We start from the raw sequence: 20811 nt of genomic DNA, 5'->3' as shown, positions 1-20811 counted from the left end.
TACTAAAGTCCAGGTAGACAACGTCCACAATTTCGATTAAGAGTACAGTTATCTATAAATACTCAAAATGTGGAAAGAAATATTAAGATCAGCCCAGGCTCTCTAAAACAGTAGTCTTGTGAGAAGCTTGCAGCAGTGCCCCTGGCCTCCAGCTCCTCTTCACCAGAACTGAAGGACAGAAATAACCTGTAATTCTGCCTTCATTGTGGAAATATGAAATAGTTCAAATTTGAATGCTGTTTTTCACTGTGTTCATTAGAGGTGTTGTAAATGCTAATTGTTCCTTAGTATATTCTTCCCCTATCTTATTTAAAGTTTGGCCTGACTAAATACTTTCTTCTTCAAAAAAGTCCAGAAAAAGTACATTCCTTGGAGTTTTCCCATGGTAATCCCTTTTGACAACTTTAGGATGAAACTTCACCAACATTTGTGACCTGATGGTAGATCAGCAGTCAGAGAAAACTAGATAGAGAGAAATGATCCACCAAGGAAACCTTAAACGATATTCTGTGATTCTGGAAGCTCAGTTCAAATCTCTACGTTCTCTGTTTCAAGCAGAAACACAAATAAATTCATGTTTCCTGTAACACAGATTAAGTCCTTAACCACGTTCTGTGTTGAACGGATCTTTGTCTCTCTGTGATGTGAAAAGTTTTAGTGTGTAGTTAGTGTCTGTCAGAATGCAACCAGATGTCAAAACCTGCTATTTTCATTTTTTTAAAAAGCCCACAACATTTTGGCCATCCTGGCTTATTTCACAGCTGTTTATTTGCTCAATCAAAATGTTAGAATGAAAGAGGGAGTTGCTTCTGTTCCTAAGACGACTCTTGTTCTGTGTCTGTCTTAGGCAGCAAAAGGACAGATTCATTTGGAGCAGATCTGTGTGGCCGCTGATACTACAAGTATAAATGGATTTCTGGTTTAATTTGTTTGCTACATATTTTGTGCATTTCTTGAGTGAACTATTTGTATTTGGTAACTGTCAAAACAAAAACATGTGAGATTCCCACTCCTTTATATGTTACTGGAAGTCTTTGCTTAGCTGTGACTTGAGGTTTCTAATTCTTTGTCCTTAGTTTTTCTGTCTCAGAATACATGATCACTCAGATGTTTTGAGTACTTGATATGTTTTTTGGCTAAATTGAAGCCAAGTTGTGAAGATAAGTATGAGCACTGCTTGCTCCCCATTTTCACTGAATCTTCCTTTATTTAATACGTTTCCAGTTACAGAAGATAAATATAACATGAAAACCAGGAGTAACAGAGGTGGTGCTTTGTAATGGCTTTACACCTCAGTCCTGCAAGCAGTTTAGCATGCTTATGCATTTTTCCAATGCAGCTTCAAGGAATATCGTTTATAAATAGCCTTTGGAGAACGTCTTCACCTGATTTGATAGAACCAGTCAGTCAAGGTCAGGAAACTTCAAGGAAAATTTTTACTTAGATCCTTTTAAGTAGTGGAAAAGGATTCCCCAGACACTTTACATTCTGTATGGGCTTTAAAACTACTGTAGCATAAGCTTTAACAGGCTACTCAAAGGGGAATTTGTCCAAGATGGTGCCAGCATCTCAGTATTCCTTTTGAGGCTGTGACTCTTTTCCACTCAACTTAGTTTTTCCACACTGTTGACCTATTTAGGGGGCGGTGGTGGAGAAAATTTATATTTCGTGTTCTTGTTTCTTTTTATTTGTTTCCATATGCATCCAACTTAACACAAACAAAAACTCAGGATGAATGAATCTTTCTTTTTGGTCAGCAGTCAGTAGGCCAGCTGAAATGTACCTCCACTTTCCCAAATTCTTTTCTGATTGCATGAAGAAATTTGAAAGTTTTGATAATTTGAACAGTTGCAGTAACAGAGTTAGTACTGAATTCACCAGACCTTTAGCACTGAGAACTGGTGGATGTCAGCTGAAGTTGAAGAAGAGATTGTACTTAATGAGGCTGTAAACCAAGTTTTGAGAGTTTTAGAAACGTTTAGAGAAAACAACCTAAACAAAACATAACGTTTAACAAATTTTTGAACTAAATAAAACATTGTTTCCTGAATCTGCTTGCACTGACTGTCACACTCCATCCTTTTGGATGGATCAGTTTTAAGATGATTTTCTCTAAATAGATTCAGTCTCATATAATAAGCTTAGGTTTATCTAATTATCACCCAGGTAGGATTACCGCCATGAACTGTGCCTGTGACTCCGGGCTGCTTGTTACCTCTCCTGTTTTGAGGAGGTCCTGCCTCCCTGGGGCTACTAAATACTAAAATACTACTTCTGTATTTTTTTTGATGAAAGATTTAATGTTTCTTCTAAAACCCTGCCCTTTACGTTGTGCTCTGGCAAGTTAGATTTGGAAGTGAGAGGCTGTCTTCCACCTCGGTGTCAGAGTCAGTGGGAGCGTTTTTGTTTTGTTTTGCCTGGGATGCTCTTGTGGCATGGGTCAGCGCTTACCGTGTGAGGTAATCTCACCCGAACCACGTCCTTTGGTGTGTGCTTTGGCATTTGCCATGCAAAAGGAAAAGCAGCTAAGTTCCTCGAAGGAGAGGAGATCTAATAGAAAGTGCAGATTTTCTTGCAGTTGTTAAATTTCTATCTTTACAGAAAATTAATCTTTTACTTATGAAAATTGTTTCTTTGAAGGATGTTGATCTTTACAATAATGGGTTTGTTAAAGGAAAACCCACCAGTCCCAAATGCTGTGATTTATGCAGGAAAGGAAGAACGGAGAATTTGACAAAATGCACCTATTGAGAAATACGTCTCTGGATATTTGGTGGTCTGAGCACCACTGCTGTGGAAGCTGCTGTAGAGCCACGCAGAAATCGGTGGTCAGCAAATTTCAGGGGTTTGTCAGAGGAAAAAAAGCCCCAAAACATTGTGGTTTGCTGCAGCTTATAAAAGCAACAAATGCAGTGTCTGTTACCTGGCTGCTGCTGGAAGTGTTTCTCTTGGCTCTGAGAGCGTCAGTCTCACGCCTGGTGGCCCAGTTCTGTGGAGCAGTTCTGCGGTGGGTGTGGGCAGCAGGGATTAGCGAGCCCTGCGCTCTCGCAGCACCCTTCGCCGGTCGGCACGTCCCGCCGGCCCTCGCCCGAGTCTGGGCTCAGGAAGGGGACCTGGGTGCAAAGCCAGCCGAGGGGAAGCGGGAGCTCAGCTCTCTCTGGTACTGCTGTTCATTTCGTGCCGCCTGAAGCGAGGCGGATCTGGCCGTGACCGGGGCGGGTAGGGAGCCCTGCTTCGAAGTGAAGTTTAGGTTTGTAGTTTCTCTGCTCTTTATTCTGCTCATTGCTGAAGTAAACAGCCAGCTCTCACTACCTGCCGCTCTCTTCTTTTCTCTTCCTTTTGGAAAAGGTTACGTTGGCAGTAAGATACCAGTAAAGGGAAAAAGAATTAACTGTAATCCAAAAGCTATATTCTGATTTAAAAAGGGATCAGGGGAGTCTTTGTACTGATGGTGCACCACCTCGTGCATTGCTTCTGCAGCATCTTCCTGAAGGAGAACCTGTTTGCTCCTTGGCTTTACTGCTGCTGCTGCTGAGCAGGCCTGAGCACATTACCGGAACTGATTTTCCTAGTATTTCTAAATCTGCGTAGCTGGTTTCAGGTAACCAAAAGCTAGTTCGTATGTTGCAATCACTGTTTGTGTACACCAGGTAAAACTCTCCCTTGTGTCTGGTCCTCAGCTGGTATCCTCTAGAGGAGGAGTCTGGCATCACTGAGATTCCTGTAAACTGAATGGCTTGTCCTCGGTACCTGTTCAGTAACTGTGATTTCCAAAGGAAACAAAAAAAACCCCCCATATTTATACAGACAGATTTTAAAATGTCTTCGTTGAAGTCTGTGACACTCAACTATTAATATATAGTGGATCATAGGATCAGGTCTGACATCCTGCGTTTTTACAGCATAGCTGTTTTTGATGCTGTGTTCTCAGAGGTGCTTCATTGTGTGTTCTGAGAAGAGAGTTTTCATGTTATATGTCTGCTTACAGAAGTGACCTGTTGCTGATGTTTTTCCAGATTCTGCATGTGAATTTTGTAATGGTATGCAAATAAAATAGAAAATCATGTTTTTCGTCCCAGAGTGCTCACAGTGACATTCTTTCACATAAGTAAATTCTGTCTTATTTTAAATTATATTGTTTAGGAATACACTGTCAGATGACAGTTTTTAGCTGTCTAGCTCAACTTTTATTGTTTGCTTTTTCTCCTCCTGCCCTCACCTTTTTTTTTTTTTTTTTTTAACCAAAACACCTTTGTTATCTAGCAAGAAGTTGAGAAGTTTACAGATCTAGAGAAACTCTACCTCTACCTTCAGCTGCCTTCGGGTCCCAACAATGGAGACAAAAGGTATGCGTGTGAGTGTGTGAATGTGAGCAGCTCGTAATGAAAACTTGCTTTACTTCCTGCGGCGCTTATCTGCTGAGGAACCATTCATGTGACGTGTTTGGTAGCAGAAGCAGCCTTTATTAAATATTAAGGACTCTTTTCCTTGGGATTGTGGGTTTTTTAAATTTTGAATCTTAGTCCATGAATAGCTTGTAAATATAAACCTCCTAAAATGCAAGAGTCATCAGAGAAAGTGTATTGCAGCCTAAGTGTGATCATTCCTTTGCTTTTTATGTAGGAAGTAGTAATACAGCAACACAAATGTGATGATGGGGAAAAGAAGGAACTACTGGTATTTCTGATAACATCTGTTTGACTAAAGGAAGGTCTAGAAAACCAACCTGCAGATCACATCCTGACAAAATCAGGATATGTTCCCAGTAGGATGGTTATAGGCAGACAGGTGCTTACAAGAAGCACTCTGAGCATCTGCTGGGAGAGTTGGGTGCTTTCAAAGAGCAGCTGGCAAACTGGGCAAAAGCTTAGAAGTGGTCAGTAAGGAATGATAAATTTAAGAGGGGAAGTAGGTAAACTCTCACCCATCACTGTTTACTTGTGGCTGTATATCAGTCAAGAAGTGGAGTGTGGAGTCTCTTTGTTAAATCGTAGATTTTAAAGAGGGAGGTAACTGCTGTCCATGCCTCAAGGAATAGCTAAATATGTGAGATACTGGCCTTTGTTGTCTCTGGTGTCTCTTCACCTGTGTAGGCAGACAATTATTAAGTCTTGTAACTGAGGAAGAGCTATGGAGCAAAGTCTTCATGCACACTGCATCTTCTTTCACTAGTGATCAGATCTCCATGTCGTCCAGCCGTGCTCAGCAGATGCACGCCTTCTCATGGATACGGAACACCTTGGAAGAGCACCCTGAGACATCCCTTCCCAAGCAAGAGGTTTATGATGAATACAAGTGAGTGCTCCCAGACTGCATCCATGCTTATGGCTTTAGTGAGCATAGATAGTTCTGTGACACTGGCTCTGCAGGTACTCCGCTGATGTACATGTACAAGTGCATATAGCAGAACAGGGCCTTATGTGCTACGGTACCTGAGAACATACTAGCTACAGTGAGGCAAACTGTTTTCATTATTTCTGCCACTGAAGATAAGATCTGATGTTTAAATTGTGCATTACATATGCTGAAGGAAAGGTACAAGTATTTCTTACTCTTAGTATGAATATTGGCTTTGTTTTGTGGACGATGCGGCCCAGGTAAAAAGCACCAGTTACTATCTCTACAGTACATCTTGGTCTGCTTGTATACATAATGTATGTGACTGCCTTAACGAGGATGAGGGGTTGAATTGTTCCTCCTGGAAATGCAGCTGTTTTGCACATAAGATCTAGCCCATCACACCTTTCTTTCCAGAATAATGCATAAGTGTTGGACCTTCTTGCAGCAAACCTGATTTCTACGGTGGCACAATATATCTGAATATGTATGAAACCAGTAACCAAGGCCACTGTGAGTCTGTGTTGTCAAGTCTCAAAGCCACCACATAATGAGAAAGCGATTAGAAGCAAGAGAGAGGGAGCTGTCTGGCGGAAGTTGGATTTGAATTCATTTACAGAACGTTCCCTGGGGGGGGGACGGGGAATCATCCTCAGCCCAGTTGCCTGAAGATGAATAACAGATTTATGACCTAGTATGAATGTTTCCATAATCTGAACGATTACAGTAGTTTGCAGTGAACTCAGTCCCTTCACCTCCTAAGTGCCTACAGGATTCATCCCTTAGTAGTTGTTATTGCAGCATTGCCTTCTGCAAATACCTCCTTTTAATTAGCTCTCCCTGGTCAGGATTTTTACTCTGAGCTGAAACATGATGGCATTCTCTTGCCTGGGGTTGATAAACATGCACACACCTATTTCTGAAGTCTTGCCATTGACTGGAGCGGTGACGCAGCCTGGAAATACAGCCAATGGCACAGACGTGCTGGGGTGGCCAATCCCCGAGCCGCAGCCGCTCGCGCAGACACAGCAACAGCGGCAGCTGCTGCGCGGGAGAGAGATGGAAGCGTTATTCTTAAATATATTTCTTATTAAATAATTTATGGCCTGCTTCAGCAACAAATCTGCTTGGCTTCCATGCTGTGCCAAGCTGCAGATGCCCGGAAAAATCATCATCTACAGATTGTGGAGTGTGAAATTTGGATGGCTTTTGTATGTAGCTGCATCAAGTATTTGTGTATTGTATTTTTTTCCTAACAAAATAAGGGTGGTAAGCAAATATTCAGGAAAATATCAAATGTTTGGAATCTGTTCTTCTTTGAAAGCATCTGTTCCGTTTTTAAAACATTAAATTTCTTTGAATATTTTCATGAGTTATTCTTGCGCACCAAAGGAAGAGTAGTCTTGGAGTGGGAGGTGGGGAACAGGCAGAGAAATAGGTAAGAGACTTAGTTTTGATAAGTCATTTTTCTTTACCTAAGGGTGTTAAGACCTCTCAAAACACACTTCTGCCATATTAACAAGTTACCGTTTCTCTCTTCTATGTGCAAAGATGTGGCATGAGCTCACAGTGAGCAAGCTTATGCACTCTGCACATGTAAATCAAAGCTACAACGCTTCAGAAGAGTGCCACATCATACTAGCATCTCAATTCCTGCCATAAATTTTGGTCAAAATAAATCTCACAAAACTATTGGGCTTCTGCATCACCTTTCATGTGTTTTTTTGTGGTTTTTTTTTTTCCCTATGAAGAGGGAAAACCAAACTTGCACTCCACACAAGTCCACCATTGGCAAGTATTGATAGTGTTACCAGCTCCTCCATGTTTAAGAAGCCTTCTCTCGCTGAGCTTATTCATACAGTGTGTCATCTTAGTTTCTTACTCTTCTATTTAATTGTGAATTCACATTGCTATGAAAGTGAACGGATTCATCTCCCTTTTGCAAGGGATAAAACAAATGACAAATGCATCACAGTATAAGGCAGTAGCACTTGGGAAGGCTGAGAGCTTGCAGCTGAATTTCAGAAGGGAGGTAGACAAGAGCTAGTTCACCTCTCTTGATGCTGTGATGCTGCTTGCACTGACAGAATATATTGGGCTGTAATAAGCTGTGTTTCTTTTGGTCCCACACAGTTCTTCTGCCAGGTTCCTCTGGGTGCTATGGGGAATACCGTCTGGAAAATATGGGAATTCAGGGGGAGCTGCCTAACATGTTACCTAGCCTGCAGAGAATAGGTGCTGCTTCCCACCACATCCTTTCAATGTTTTCTTGTAAGTCACTTGGGTATCTTCTCCCTGTTAGTAAACACCCTTCTGGAGGCAGCCAGGTGTAGATTCAGCTGAGTTTAGAGCATTAGGATTTTGAATCTAAGTGCAGTCTTGCAGAACTTACGCAGACAAAATCCCTATTTGCCCACAAAATGATTTGTTGAGCCTTCAGTAAACACTTGGGTCCTCTTATTTTGCTTCTACTACAGTGACACAAGGAAAGCAAGTCATTCATATTCAAGTTTGGTGCCCTGAAGGTTCACTTGATATGCTTAATATACATTAGGAGGTCTTTGAGTCAGTCCGTATCTCTTTCCTTTAGTCTGTAAATCATTAATCCTTGCTTTACTGGCTGCTGGGCCACTTGATGCCACCTGACGCATAGATTACGTGCGCTAAGTGTTAAGGATGTTACCCAACAAGTTAGGTGCTGAACATTCTTCTTCTAGCACAGAAGAGGGCAGTAGGTATAGGAGTACCATGTCTGTTAAACAAATAAAAGACACAAGATGCATACCAATAGTGTTTAATAGCACTTAACCAGTGTTTTATGTAAAACTCTCTGATAGGAACAGGATGAGACCTGTTGTGTTGTAAAGTCCAGTCCTCTGTCATAAGCAATTACCTATATATTCCTTTTAAAAGCAGATCAAACTCCATCTAAAGCAGTTGTTTCCCACCTCTGCTGCTGCTCTCGGGAGTCTGACCGGTAATTTCATTTCTCGTATGGTTTTCAGACATCTGGTTTCCATCCTACCTGATTTGTAGGACTCATTTCTGCGACAGCATTGTTCATCAGCTTAATGAGAGCGTACCTCTTCCTGAGGTTCTTCGCTGTGACCCATTTTTAGAGACCAGTTGTTTTGCTGGATTGGATAAGCCAAGATCTTTGTGTCATTTCATGCAATAGTTTCTTTATCATTTGCTGTTCATAACGGTTTTTCTGCCCTATGTAAGCTGGGCTGTGTAGCCTGAGTGTCTTCATTGACTTTTTGGATAATCTTTTTTGAGGTTTAATTCAAGTGCACTCCCAGCGTCATTTATGTCTTGAGTACATTTAATTTGAAGATCTTACCGGAGGAAAAAAAAAAAGCCTTTTCACGTATGGGAGCTCTGTATGAGAGAACATAAGCAGCCACGTGTCCATTGTCATTCCTGTCTCTGTGTAGACCTTCCCTCCCCCATCTGTTTCCCACCCACCCTTCAAATAAGCAAAACGGCTCCTGGGCTTAGCGATGTGCCGAGAGTGCAAGTGGCAGAGAGAAGAGCTTCAGGGAAGAGACTCTTGGTATGTGTTGTCAAGTCAATGAGAGACCACAGATGGACATGGAGGGTTCTCAGCTGAGCCAGGAGGAGGAGGGGCCGTATGGGATGATCTGTCTGAAAACTGAAATTACATGGTAATAGTAATAGCTCAGAAATCACAAGCTTGCAGGAGCTGCCAGTGTGGATACTAGGGGACCGTACAACTGTATGTTTTGCTGCTAGCAAGTAATTGTCTTGAAAGAGATGTGCAAGACTTGAGGAACTGATGATTTTTTCCTTTACTTATTTATTTTCTCCTAGAGGAGGAATAATTTTAACTTTAAAGTTGATTGATTGGTAGGTCCCTAATCCTGTTGTTTTGCTGGCTTATTTTTTTCATTTTGTTTTGCTGACATTGTTGGGTTTCAGTCAAAGATACTGCTGACTGTGGCACAGAAATTCAGAGTGTCCTCCTCTGTGTGTTAGTGGAGACTTAAAGTCCTATAATCAGCATCGGTAAGTGACAAAGACCCACCTTTTAGGAATTTTCAGAGTAAAGTTAAAATCCATTGGAGCCTGACAAGGTGCAAGGGGGGAAAAAAACCCACGCACAGAAATCTAGCTATTATATGTAAAGCAATGCCTGATTCCTAAGAGAGTGCTGTGAGGCAGCAGAAGTATTCCTTTGTATTAACTTCGAAGGGGCATATCCAGAGTCCGTATTCTGTGACTGACATGCGTTGAAATTAAATATGTTGGTATATAAATTGGATAAAAACCTTCTTGATGTCCCATACAGAACCTAGACTAACGGCTGACTGTGTACCAGGTTTTAGGCAGCGACTCTTGGTCTGGACAGGGCCCAGGAGCTGGGGGAAGCAGGTGCACACAAGCTCTGCAGGGAAATGTCAGAACCAAATGGCATAAAACTTGCTGTTTATCATCATCATCAAAATCATTACATTTGTGGTGGTGCTTTCCAAGTGGAGGTTACCTACATACAGCCATGGTAAAAGCAGCAGATATTTGGAATCATAGATTAATTTGGGCTGGAAGGGACCTTCAAAGGTCAACCCCCCATCAATGAGCAGGGACATCTTCAACTAGATGCTTTTACTTGCTCTGTAATAATCAGTATTTTTACAGAGAAAATAAATGCAATAGAAGTATCTCAAGAGATATATACTGCGTTCTATAGAGTTACAGTTTTCAGAGAAGACACTTTGATCGGCCTACATGGATGCAAATGCCATTGCTAATTGTTACGGTTTTTACTAGGTGATGCTGGGAACGAAACATCTGTTTCAGGAGTGCTGCTTTTTCTTTCTTTCTTTATGTGCAGAGATTTGTTTGTATGTATGGACCTGATTAGAGTAGCAGGCAACCTGGTGTATGAAGTTACTGTTTTTCTGCTCTCCTGCTGATGCCCGCACAGGGCTGTGTACAGCCACTTCTTTTCAGGGGCAGGTTGGTTTTGTGCATTGCTGGCAGGACCTCTCACAGGAAAAGAGGTCGTTGCTGTCTGGTGCTGACTGTGACTGTAGGAGATTGGAATGAGAATGCTTTAATGGTGTGTTTTGGGCCTTAGTCCATTAACATCTGTGAAATACCACAAGACTCTTCAACAAAAGGCAATATGGCTTTCATATCTTTTGTGCAGCCTTAAGCACTTGCTGTGTGGGTAAACCTTCCAGAGCAGTTCCTGGATTTCTCTTCTGCTTGGACATGTTTGAGATTTTCCAGAACATTCACGTTTTGCAGGGAAATCAAAGATTCTTGTTCTCTCTTGTACCTCAGGGAGGTATTTTTTTAAAGATCTCAGATGCTGAAGCATCTGAATAGATGTTGAAACAAAATCCTTCTTGCTCTTTTTGAGAACTGAAGTCAGATAAGTGCCATTTTACTAGAATAAGTAAACTTAGCAAAATAATCACCTTTTGGTGCTTTATTCTCCTATATCATCAGGTTGTATACTCAGTCGCACGAAGATCTACATTTGCAGAGGCAGTTGGACTCTGTTAATTTAGGACCGTTAATGAATATAAGGATGCCTATAAATAGGCAGCTCTCATAGTTCAGTAGTGGTACAGGGGTAAGAGGACTAGGTCCTCAGTACCTGTATGTGTTACACTTAAAAAGGTGAATCTGATTCCCTGGGAAGGTATGTTTTATTAAATTCAGTTCTGTTAAGCTATATTAAACTGAGATTGTGTGGGCAGAATCTTTCTCGAGACACAGGCAAATCTTTTGCCTAATGCCTTTCAAATATTCCTGCAGGAGTTCAGGCCTTACCACACGCAAGCTATATGTCTGGCTAGAGCATTGTCTCTGGTTTTATTATGTCCTAAAATAAGTGAATTGGAACATATGCTTCAAACTAAGTTGTGGAGTAAATCTTAACTGCGCTCTAGATAATGCCACTACTTGTTATGTCTCCGCATGACTTGTCTTTGAACTTGGTAGAGAACAAGGCAAAAACTATGGTATTAATAGCTCTGTTTATACATTTTTAATGCATTCAATTCATTGTGGATAACTTCATTAATGTTAAATGGGGTTCTAAATATGGATGGGTATAAGTGTTTTCTTTCGAAAACCTTTGATGGAGTCTAGCATGCAGGCTGACATCTTGTATTTGATTCCATTCACCCTTTCTTTCTCTGTTGCAGGAGCTATTGTGACAATCTTGGCTACCACCCATTAAGTGCTGCTGACTTTGGAAAGATCATGAAAAATGTCTTTCCAAATATGAAGGCCCGTCGTCTCGGCACAAGAGGCAAATCAAAATATCCTTTGCTAGAACGCTTCTCAGTAACTTCTGCACTTGCCGGGAGAACACCTGTTGTTGTGGCTTAACTACCAGCTAAATGTAGAAGTAATGTTAAATAAAAAATGCAGACACTTTCCCAACATTCTTTAAAAATTATTAATTGCAGTAGTGTTAGGTTACAAGATATAACTTCGGAAACAAGTACTTAAATTTAGGTGCTGGCAGTTAGTTGTCACAGCAGTGAGGAATCAAAGAAGCTTTATCATTTAGTGCAAAGGGAGATATTGGAATAAAGGAACTAGCCTTATATATGTGCAGTAACTAGTATTTTATTGGTAGTACAGCTCAGAATTATCAGAACGTTTCTTGCTTTTACATTATACTTGTGTCACCAGTCATTTAAAAGTTAGTTGTAAAACCAAAGATCCTTCTTAAGCTGTGCTGCAGGTATTTCATAGAACTGCCTCTCCTCAGCTGTTAGCGTTGATTGAAAGAGAAGCGTGAACTGGGAAGTCATCACAAAAGCTGACTTCAGACTTGGAAGGCACGATCTGAGGTGTGTCCTGCCATCAAAGGAGGAGACAGCTTCCTTCACTGCATGGTGTAGACCTCCTGAGATAGGAAGGACAATTCAGAGCAAGAGCTTCTCGGGTGGGGAGCGCTGTCCCTCTCTCTCGACTGCAGAGTCTTGTTCCCTGTGCCCAAAGTTGGAATCCTCTTCCTTCCCTTCTTCCTTCTGTTAGAGAAATAGTCTATCCCAGAGGGTGTGCAAAAACACTGCACCGTTTAATTGTAACTTAATACAAACCTTAAAGTACTTTAAAAACCTGATGTTGTTATAGTGTAACTAGACATAATTGTTACAGGCAGAACTATACACAGTTAGATCTTGGGACGGATTAGTTTATGAATTAATAGGCAGCCACTGTGAAGAATTCAGGCCAAATTCTGTGCAAAAGAGTCTGCTCCTACCACTGTGGTCGTGCTGCTTCAGTGTAGGGGCAAGAAGCTCTACTAGGAAAGAATGCAGTAATCAAGTCTAAAGGCTACAAGGACGTGAATTTTTCTCAGGCTTTTCTGAGACTGAGCTGTATTTTGTCTAGTCTTTAGCACTCTGAGGTGTTACGTTAAAAAAAACAAAAAACCTGTTAGTGATTTTCAAAGTCAGCAGTTTTTTCCATCAGCAAGAATTTAGTTGAGAACTATACCTTCCCTTGAGAATCCTTAGAAACTATCGTGAAGTAATGTAATACCTGCTGCCCACTGCATCCGCCGGGGTTGACTCTTGCTCTGTTCTGACGTGCTGGGTGGGCTAAGCAAGGGAGGGAGAGCATTAAAAGGCCAAATGGCATCAAGGTGCTTGTAGGCTCTAATTAAAAAAATACTCGAAAGAACTATCAGTAATGATACGGGCTCCCTGTAATACTGGCCTTTGCCAAGGTCTCACTTGAAGCATGCACTTCGAGAGAATTAAATGCTAGCGGGCAGCCCAGAATTATTTGTCTTCCATAGAGGGGAAAAAAAACCTCCTATGAAGTATTAAACGGAGACGTTATATGTCAGTTAAATTGTTTGATAAAATACAGTGTTGGATTATGTAGTAGTGGAGTCCAAAACTTAGTAGCGATGTTCTGGATAGAGCTAGCGAAGTCTTAAGGGAAAGGTCATCATAAATGACGGAATGGTACCGTGACCCAGGGGATCTCTTTCAGTTGCTTCCTACATTTCTAATTCAGAATGATTAAACTGTGACCTTATCTCACACTTACCTTAATACATAGGCTCCTTATGTTTATTTTACTGTAATTATGCTCCATCCAGGTTAATGCAAGCAAATGCAAAGTCTATGCTCTAGGAAAGAGAAATATAGACATATTTACAGAACATGAAAAATTAGGGTTTGTGTGTCACAGAGAAGAGACACACTGTATGTGAACTCACAGAGTAATGCTGTGGACAGGAAAAAAGGCTGATTGGATTTTTAGACCTATAAACAAGTGAGTAAGAGTAACGGAGGGAGTATGTTTTTGTGTACTGATTTGATGAGATCAATGTAAGAACAAATTGGGTATTTCTGTCCATATTTTTACGGAAGAATTATCATGAGTGGGGAGAGCGCCACAAAACTGTGTGAAATCTTAGGAAGAAATGTCCTCATCAGTCACTTTATCTTGTCATGGGGAACTTCTTCAGTTTGTGGAAGTCCCTTAGGAGAAGGAAGTATCAGGAAATATAGCACAAAGAGGCAAAAAAGAAGAACTCAAAAGTAAAACCGAAATTTGGGAACACATTTTTTAATAGTGATTAACTTTTGAAAATGCATTCTCCATCTCATTTTAGGCCTGGTGTAGGAAGGGAGTTTAGTCCAAATTTATGTTAATGGTTTAAATATTAAGTAGCTAATTGAAACTACTTGGTGTGGTTTAGTGGTCCTTCTAAGTCGTCAAATGAAATCCATCATGCCCAGCATCACTTGCTCCTCTGCACGGATGGAGAAGCCCAACGACCTGCCCAAGAACGTGGCCATCTTGATTCTGGCTGGCTACGAGACTGTTAATGACGGTGATTCTTAGATCTGTTGTTGTTTGCTTATAAAGCTTATGAGGGGTATCAGAGGATTTAGTACCTTTCCCTCCTATCCCCCACCTAACAAGCAGAGATGATTTAAACCTTAATTCTTGTTCACATATTGCTACAGTGGACTGAGGAAGAAGGCTTTTGTGCATATGCCAACACTGCCAAACCTTGACTTTCATAAAACTGGAGATGGGGTATGATATAGATGTACTTGGTTATATGTATATATTTCTACAACTTAACATTTATTATGTTGTTTTTCTATCTGAAGTCTTCAAAACAAAGTGAAGACCGGTGTAATTTTTAAGATTTTTCTTTACAATGCTTATATTCTGAATCATTGTTTGATGTTTTTCTGTAAAGCTCAGAACAAATCGCAGTGCTATGAAAAAAACTAATTTGGGAGGTAAAGCAGACTTCCACAGTTTGCCACCCACAAGCTGTATCTTTTTAACTCTGATTTTGTTTTGGTTTTGCTGTAGGGTTTTGGTTTTTTTTAAAGTCAATGCTAGGGAAGAGTAATCCCAGTGAAAGAAGCAGTTCCTGGGTGACAGTCGTTGCTGAGTTGACAAGACTCTGGATGCAGGGAGCGTCAATTGTTGGTGGTCCAGATATTAGGATTCTCTCTGCTATTTTCTTCCAGAAATGACAGCTCCACATAATGCCTTGGGAAATAACCAGTAGCTTAATGTTAAGACATTTCATTTTGAATAATACTGATAATGTGATCTCATTCTCCCAATTCAATGAAAAACTGAACATATTCAATTTTTTGTGTGTTTCTGATCATCATTTATTCTCTATTTTTGCTTTCATGCCTTAATGACCCTTAATAATTGAAATAACCTTTCCTCCTTTGTTTATTTTAGTTGGATGGGGCAGAGCCGTCTGGGCAGCTGCAAAGTGCTGATGAGGAAGTTGTCTCGGCGGCCTGCCGGCTTGTTTGTGAATGGGCCCAGAAAGTGCTGAGCCAGCCTTTTGATACAGTCTTGGAATTGGCTCGTTTCCTTGTGAAAAGTCACTATATTGGTACCAAGTCAATGGCAGCTTTAACAGTAATGGCAGGGGCACCAGCAGGTAATGAGATAACTTAATGCTGCATGGATGAAAATAGGGGATCTTTTTTTAAAGTGTAATAACACCTTGGTTTGAGGAAGCACTTTTCTTCAGGGCAAACGTGAAACACTGACTCTTTGAGTGTTGAGTATGCATTTATGTGATTTTTAGTCCACATCGCTGCAAATTCCTTTTCTTGCTGGTGGTCTGAGTAAAGAGATCTGAAAATAAGCAGTCTTAGGTCTCAGGTTTAGTTTGTGGTTCTCCCATTCCTCCGATGAGGACCCTGGCCTTTTTAAAGCACTTCAGGGCCTGTGAGTAACTGTGCTGAATTTATGTACTTTGCTAGATCAGGAGATTGGTGCCTGTACAGTGCTGGTTTGTAGACAAACTGTTGGTTGTCTTAATTTTCTCTCAAGAGCGGATTTTCTTACAAGCATTTCTGATAATGTCAGATGCACGTCTTCCTGAGATGTTTGATCCGTGTCAGGCAGTACAAGCACGTCAGCTGCTGTTGTTACTGATCACATTAGAAATAAGGGCTTGAGGGGCATTGAGAGGGACAGAAGAGCATTCTCGGGGAGCAGTTGTGTGGCTGAGATTCCAGCACTTGATTTCAAGTCTTCATTGTGGATCGAGGTAATGACAAGAGTTATTTTGTATCTTGCTAACATCAGGTGAATTCCTGTTCTATTCAGTCTCTGGGAACGCTTAACATTCAGTGCGGTTGTTTGAATGTCTACTTTTGCGTTCTTTGTTTCCCTCATCATGCTCAACATCAGTCACTTAATCATTTAAATTGTAAGGAGGGAAGTGCAGGTGTACAACGTGCCCCCAGACTTCCCTCTGGGGAGTTCTGCCCAAGCCTGTCGAGCAAAATGTGTTTGGATCAAGGCAAATCCCTTGACTTGAGACAGGCAATTTCAAATGGAAACTGGTGGTCAGGGCTGTAGGTTGGGCTATTCCTCTTCCGGATCATGTTTTCTCCTTCCAGCTTGCTTTCCTTTATTGCAACTTGGAACCGATGGGTGGCAGTGGCAGGTTTTGCTGCCTGTATGCTCCTTTTTTACCGGTTGGTGCTTGGCTTCATTGGTTCTGCTTGTGGTGCTGCTAGAAGGAACGCTAGGTATAGGTACAGCTCTTCCACTTGTAGCTCCTCCCCCTTACTTTCTTCAAGGAAAAGGGCAATTATTTCCAATGCGTGCCTCTGTGGCTTGGATAGTCATTTCAGGAGAGGTTCTTTTCCAGAATGGCAAATAAAATATTGCCATTTCTCTTTATCACAAGGAACTACAGTGTCTTTATGCATTAACTGAGGAAAAAGCAAACTTTTACCATCAAGTAAAAATTTGTTCAGTTTTTTTCTCAAATGTTACTTGCCTTCAGTATTCAGCCCACATAGATGACTTGTTTTCTAGTAATGGCAATATATTTGGGCATTTCACTGCTCTGTGAAGAAGGAAGTATGAAAGTGGAGACGTGTTGCGGTGTTCAAGCTTTCACGGTACATGCAGACTGCTGCTGAGAGGGTGGGCTCCCAGACCACAGTTCCTAAGCATGTACTGGGTATCTAAAATCAAATACTTGCCCTAAAATGGTGTCGATTAATTTATAATTAAGAGTTACTTTAAAACCGGTGGAACCTGCAAAGTGTAAATGAAATTATCTTAAAGCATTTTTAGAGGGGCAGTTCAACAGGGTTAGTTTGGTCACTGAGAGAGCATGCTAATCCTCTTGACTATTGATAAACGAAAGATGATAAATGTGATTTTCTAAGAGAAATATGTACCAGCTGCACAGATGACACTAACTCCCAGTTCTCCCTGGAAGCACCACTTGCTTGTGATCAGCAAAGGCGTTGTCTCCAGAAAAATGTTTTCCCGTTCTAATTTCCATAGTTTTTTTTCACTTTTTCCTTTTTTTTTTTTTTTCTTTTTTCCCCCTGGACACTACTTTTCTTGCCCTTCTTTCACCATTATCCCTGATCACACACAGGTTGTGATCCGCTCTGATATTATATGCATTGTGTTTAATGCCTTGGCCATTAGATAATATCTGCTCAGAGGCCCTCCTCTGTGATACAGACCCACAGCTTTCTAGAAAGATTTTTCATTTTTAAAGCTGCCCTAGACATTGATAACAAAACAAAAATGCAATAGATGATGAATCTTAAAGGTTCACCTAAAGCATATCCGCTGCCCTCTACTGTCAGTTAATTGAAATGCATTGTTTTTCAGACTTGCTGACACAACAGTTGCAATTTGGGATTACTACAAACAAGATGCTAGTATGTAGTATTTTAGCAGCTAATGCCCAGCTTGTCTAACACTTAGAGTTTTTGGCACAAATGTGGAAATAAAATGAAACACTGAGTAGATTTGAGCATGAAGTGGATGGCAGCACTTCATGGAGGGAGGAGGTGTTCCCAGAATGGTTGTGGAGATGCCTGCCGTATTCCGTGTGCTTAGATACGGAAGTGGCACTACAGACAGTTTATGTGTGGTTATAATTCATTCTTCTTTTGTATTCAGGAGTAAAAGGGATTCCCCAGCCCTCAGCTTTTATACCTACTGCTGAAAGTAATTCCTTTCAACCGCAAGTGAAAACTCTGCCATCTCCTGTTGATGCCAAGCAGCAGCTGCAGCGTAAGATCCAGAAGAAACAGCAAGAACAGAAAATGCAGTCTCCTTTGCCAGGAGAGTCTCCAGCGAAGAAAACGGAAGGCACCGCAACCAACGGTGTGACCAGTATATCTAATGGAAGTCCTGCAATTCTGTCTCCTCCGCCTATTGGCATTGTTGTGGCAGCTGTCCCCAGCCCAATACCGGTAATGTTCTCCAGCAATCCTCTAGAGAAACCACCTTATGAAAGAGTTGTAAATTGCCAGTAACTAAGCTGAGGTGTCAGTGGGATAGAGAAACAGTTTCCACTCAAAGGCTTGGGTCCCTTGATGCTTTTTCTGTCCCAGTGATTCTGTTATACCACATGAGTTACAGGATCGATACAGAGTCAGCAGAATTCTGATCACATAGCATAGGCCAAGTTTGTCTTTGAAGTCCTTGACAGTGGGATTTCAGCTAGCAATAGTTAAGGTTATATGTGCGAAGAATTGCCCTTGAGATGAAGTTTAACCAGATGAGAGAGCTGACACCAGATGTGTGGGTCACTGGCCCCTAATATGGACTCTAAATTGCCTTTCATTGGCCCAGCACATTTAGTGACAGCAACAATTTTATTTTTGCATGAATGTCTCTGGTGTGGAACATCGTTGTCTTTCAGCCACACAACACGGGGCTGGGGGGAAGGTAACTTGGTTTTAAGATGTTGGCTGTGTTGTTGATTTCAAAAGGCAATTTTTCTGCCTGATAGTGGATTTGTGTTTAACTTACTTTTGAAACCTTAACAGTGAGTGATGTTTTGAACACATACTCTCCTCTTTAACCTTTTTATGTCTGTCTTTTTGTCCCATGTGGTGAAGGGTTGTATGAGAATGACCCTTTCATTAGCAGAAGAGCAGACTAGTGTGTAGATCAGTGCCTTAAAAGTTGAGGCCACGTACCTGTCTACCAATCCTTAGGCAGACAAACAGAAATTGTCCTGTATATAGTTGAAGAGCTTGTTTTGTTGCAAACTGGCATTCACTGGCTTTGGTGTCTTTAGCTGCGTTGTCCTTGACTTCTGAAATGCTTGGGGATGAGATGTGATCTGTGGGCGTTGGGGACTTTCTTGCTTCATCGCCACACCTTTTCTTTTGCTCTCTCTACAGGTGCCAAGGACCAGGCAGCTGGTGACATCTCCAAGTCCAATGGGATCGTCTGATAGCAAGGTCCTGCCGCTCAACGTTCAGGTGGTCACTCAGCACATGCAATCAGTCAAGCAGTCACCAAAGACTCCCCAGAACGTTCCCGCCAGCCCAGTTGGTGACCGCTCTGCTCGCCATCGCTACCCGCAGATCTTACCGAAGCCAGCAAATACCAGTGCTCTCACCATCCGCTCTCCCACAACGGTGCTCTTTACCAGCAGCCCAATCAAGACTGTTGTGCCAGCTCCACATGTGAATTCCTTAAATGTGGTAAAAATGACAGCAATATCTCTTGCCCCAAGCAGCAGTAGTGTGCCCGTCAAACAGACACCTTCAGTTAACAGTAGTGCAGGAGCAGTGGAAGAAGGGAGGACTGGTCCACAGATCAAAAATGGATCTGTTGTTTCACTTCAGTCTCCAGGATCCAAGCCTAGCACTGTTGTAGCTGCGCCTGCAGTCAAGATCAAAATGGAACCAGAAGTATTGCTGGATGAGAACTTGGTACAGGGCCAAGAGAGCTCTGACATGTCTAAATCCATAAAGGCAACCACTGACCTGCCTCCTGCTCAACTAATTAACTTTGAAGTTGCAACCTTGAAGGTTTCAGCTGATGATGTCATGGAGGCAAAACCAGTTAAGGGCTGTGATCAGGGAGCTGAAGAAGCAGGGACCAAATATAAAACACAATCTAATGAGATCACACCAGCTTCTTCAGCAGGCAATAATCAAAGCATGCTAAAGCTCTCAGTTGCCAGTCAAAACTCATCCAACACCAGCATTGGTTCACCTCCTACTGGGGAGTCTACGATTAAAGACAAAACATGCACTAAAAGTCCAAGGAAGCGACAACCTTCTACACTTCAGGATTCCCAGGTACCACCTGTAAAGAAACCACTGGTGGAGCAGCTTTCAGCTGGTAAGGCTGTGGAGAGTCAAAAAGCAAACAGTGTTAAGAAGTCTCCAAAGGTTGGATCGTTAGCTAGCAGTGACAATACAGCAACGCTTGCTCAAGTTCCCAGCAAGGTACCTGTGAAGGTACCTGTACCTTCTGCAGCTGCAGCAAACTTAGCAACAGAACTTTCTTTGAGCACCAACTTAAATACCAGTGATTCTACTTTAGGACAGCAGCTTGCATCAGCGTCATCTCCAGATATAAAAGTAAAATTGGAAGGAAACATGTTTATCATAGAAAATGATTCAAAATCTGATGGCAGCTTTAATCCAAATGCGTGGCACCATATCACCAAAACCTCTGACTTTGCATCTGTGAACTGTGAACAGCAGCAAGATATCGATGTTATGACTCTTGCAGGGCACTCTGGCTCTAGTGACTTACAGGAATCAGCGTGGGAGCCAGTGCACTGCGAAGGTATACAGCAGGATGCGTACAACCAGCAGTTACAGAGCCAGATTCAGGACGCCTCCTTGGGTCAAATACAAGCACAGTCTTCAAATCAGTTACCTCTGCAGTCTGAGCTGAAAGAGTTTGAACATACAGTCCCTCAGTCAAATGAAAACTTCTTTTCATTTGATGATGACCTTACCCAGGACAGCATTGTGGAGGAGCTGGTGCTCATGGAGGAGCAAATGTCCATGAATAATTCTCATCCGTACAGTGGTTGTCTAGGAATGGCACTTCAGAGTCAGACCACAGCTCAAGGAGCTCCCGTGTCATCTCACCCAGGCAGTGCGCACTTTTACCATTCAATCCATAACAACAGCACTCCGATTCACACTCCCACTCCCACCCCCACCC

General features: G+C 41.8%; 1 protein-coding gene across 1 annotated transcript; it reads left to right on the top strand.

Moving 5' to 3' along the window:
- Positions 1 to 4269: 4269 nt before the first annotated feature.
- RFX7 (regulatory factor X, 7) lies at positions 4270 to 20807 on the top strand (the record flags this gene model as incomplete). Its single annotated transcript, XM_010285717.1, has 7 exons — positions 4270 to 4346; positions 5173 to 5295; positions 11520 to 11636; positions 14307 to 14391; positions 15067 to 15274; positions 17785 to 18080; positions 19020 to 20807. Coding segments are annotated over exons 2-7 (2604 nt in total), but the record flags the coding sequence as incomplete, so codon positions are not given.
- Positions 20808 to 20811: the final 4 nt, after the last annotated feature.

Source organism: Phaethon lepturus, unplaced genomic scaffold (assembly GCF_000687285.1).
Source record: "Phaethon lepturus isolate BGI_N335 unplaced genomic scaffold, ASM68728v1 Scaffold57814, whole genome shotgun sequence".
Lineage (NCBI taxonomy): Eukaryota > Metazoa > Chordata > Aves > Phaethontiformes > Phaethontidae > Phaethon > Phaethon lepturus.
Note: the sequence above shows the minus strand (reverse complement) of the source record. Positions and strands in the feature narration are given on the sequence as shown.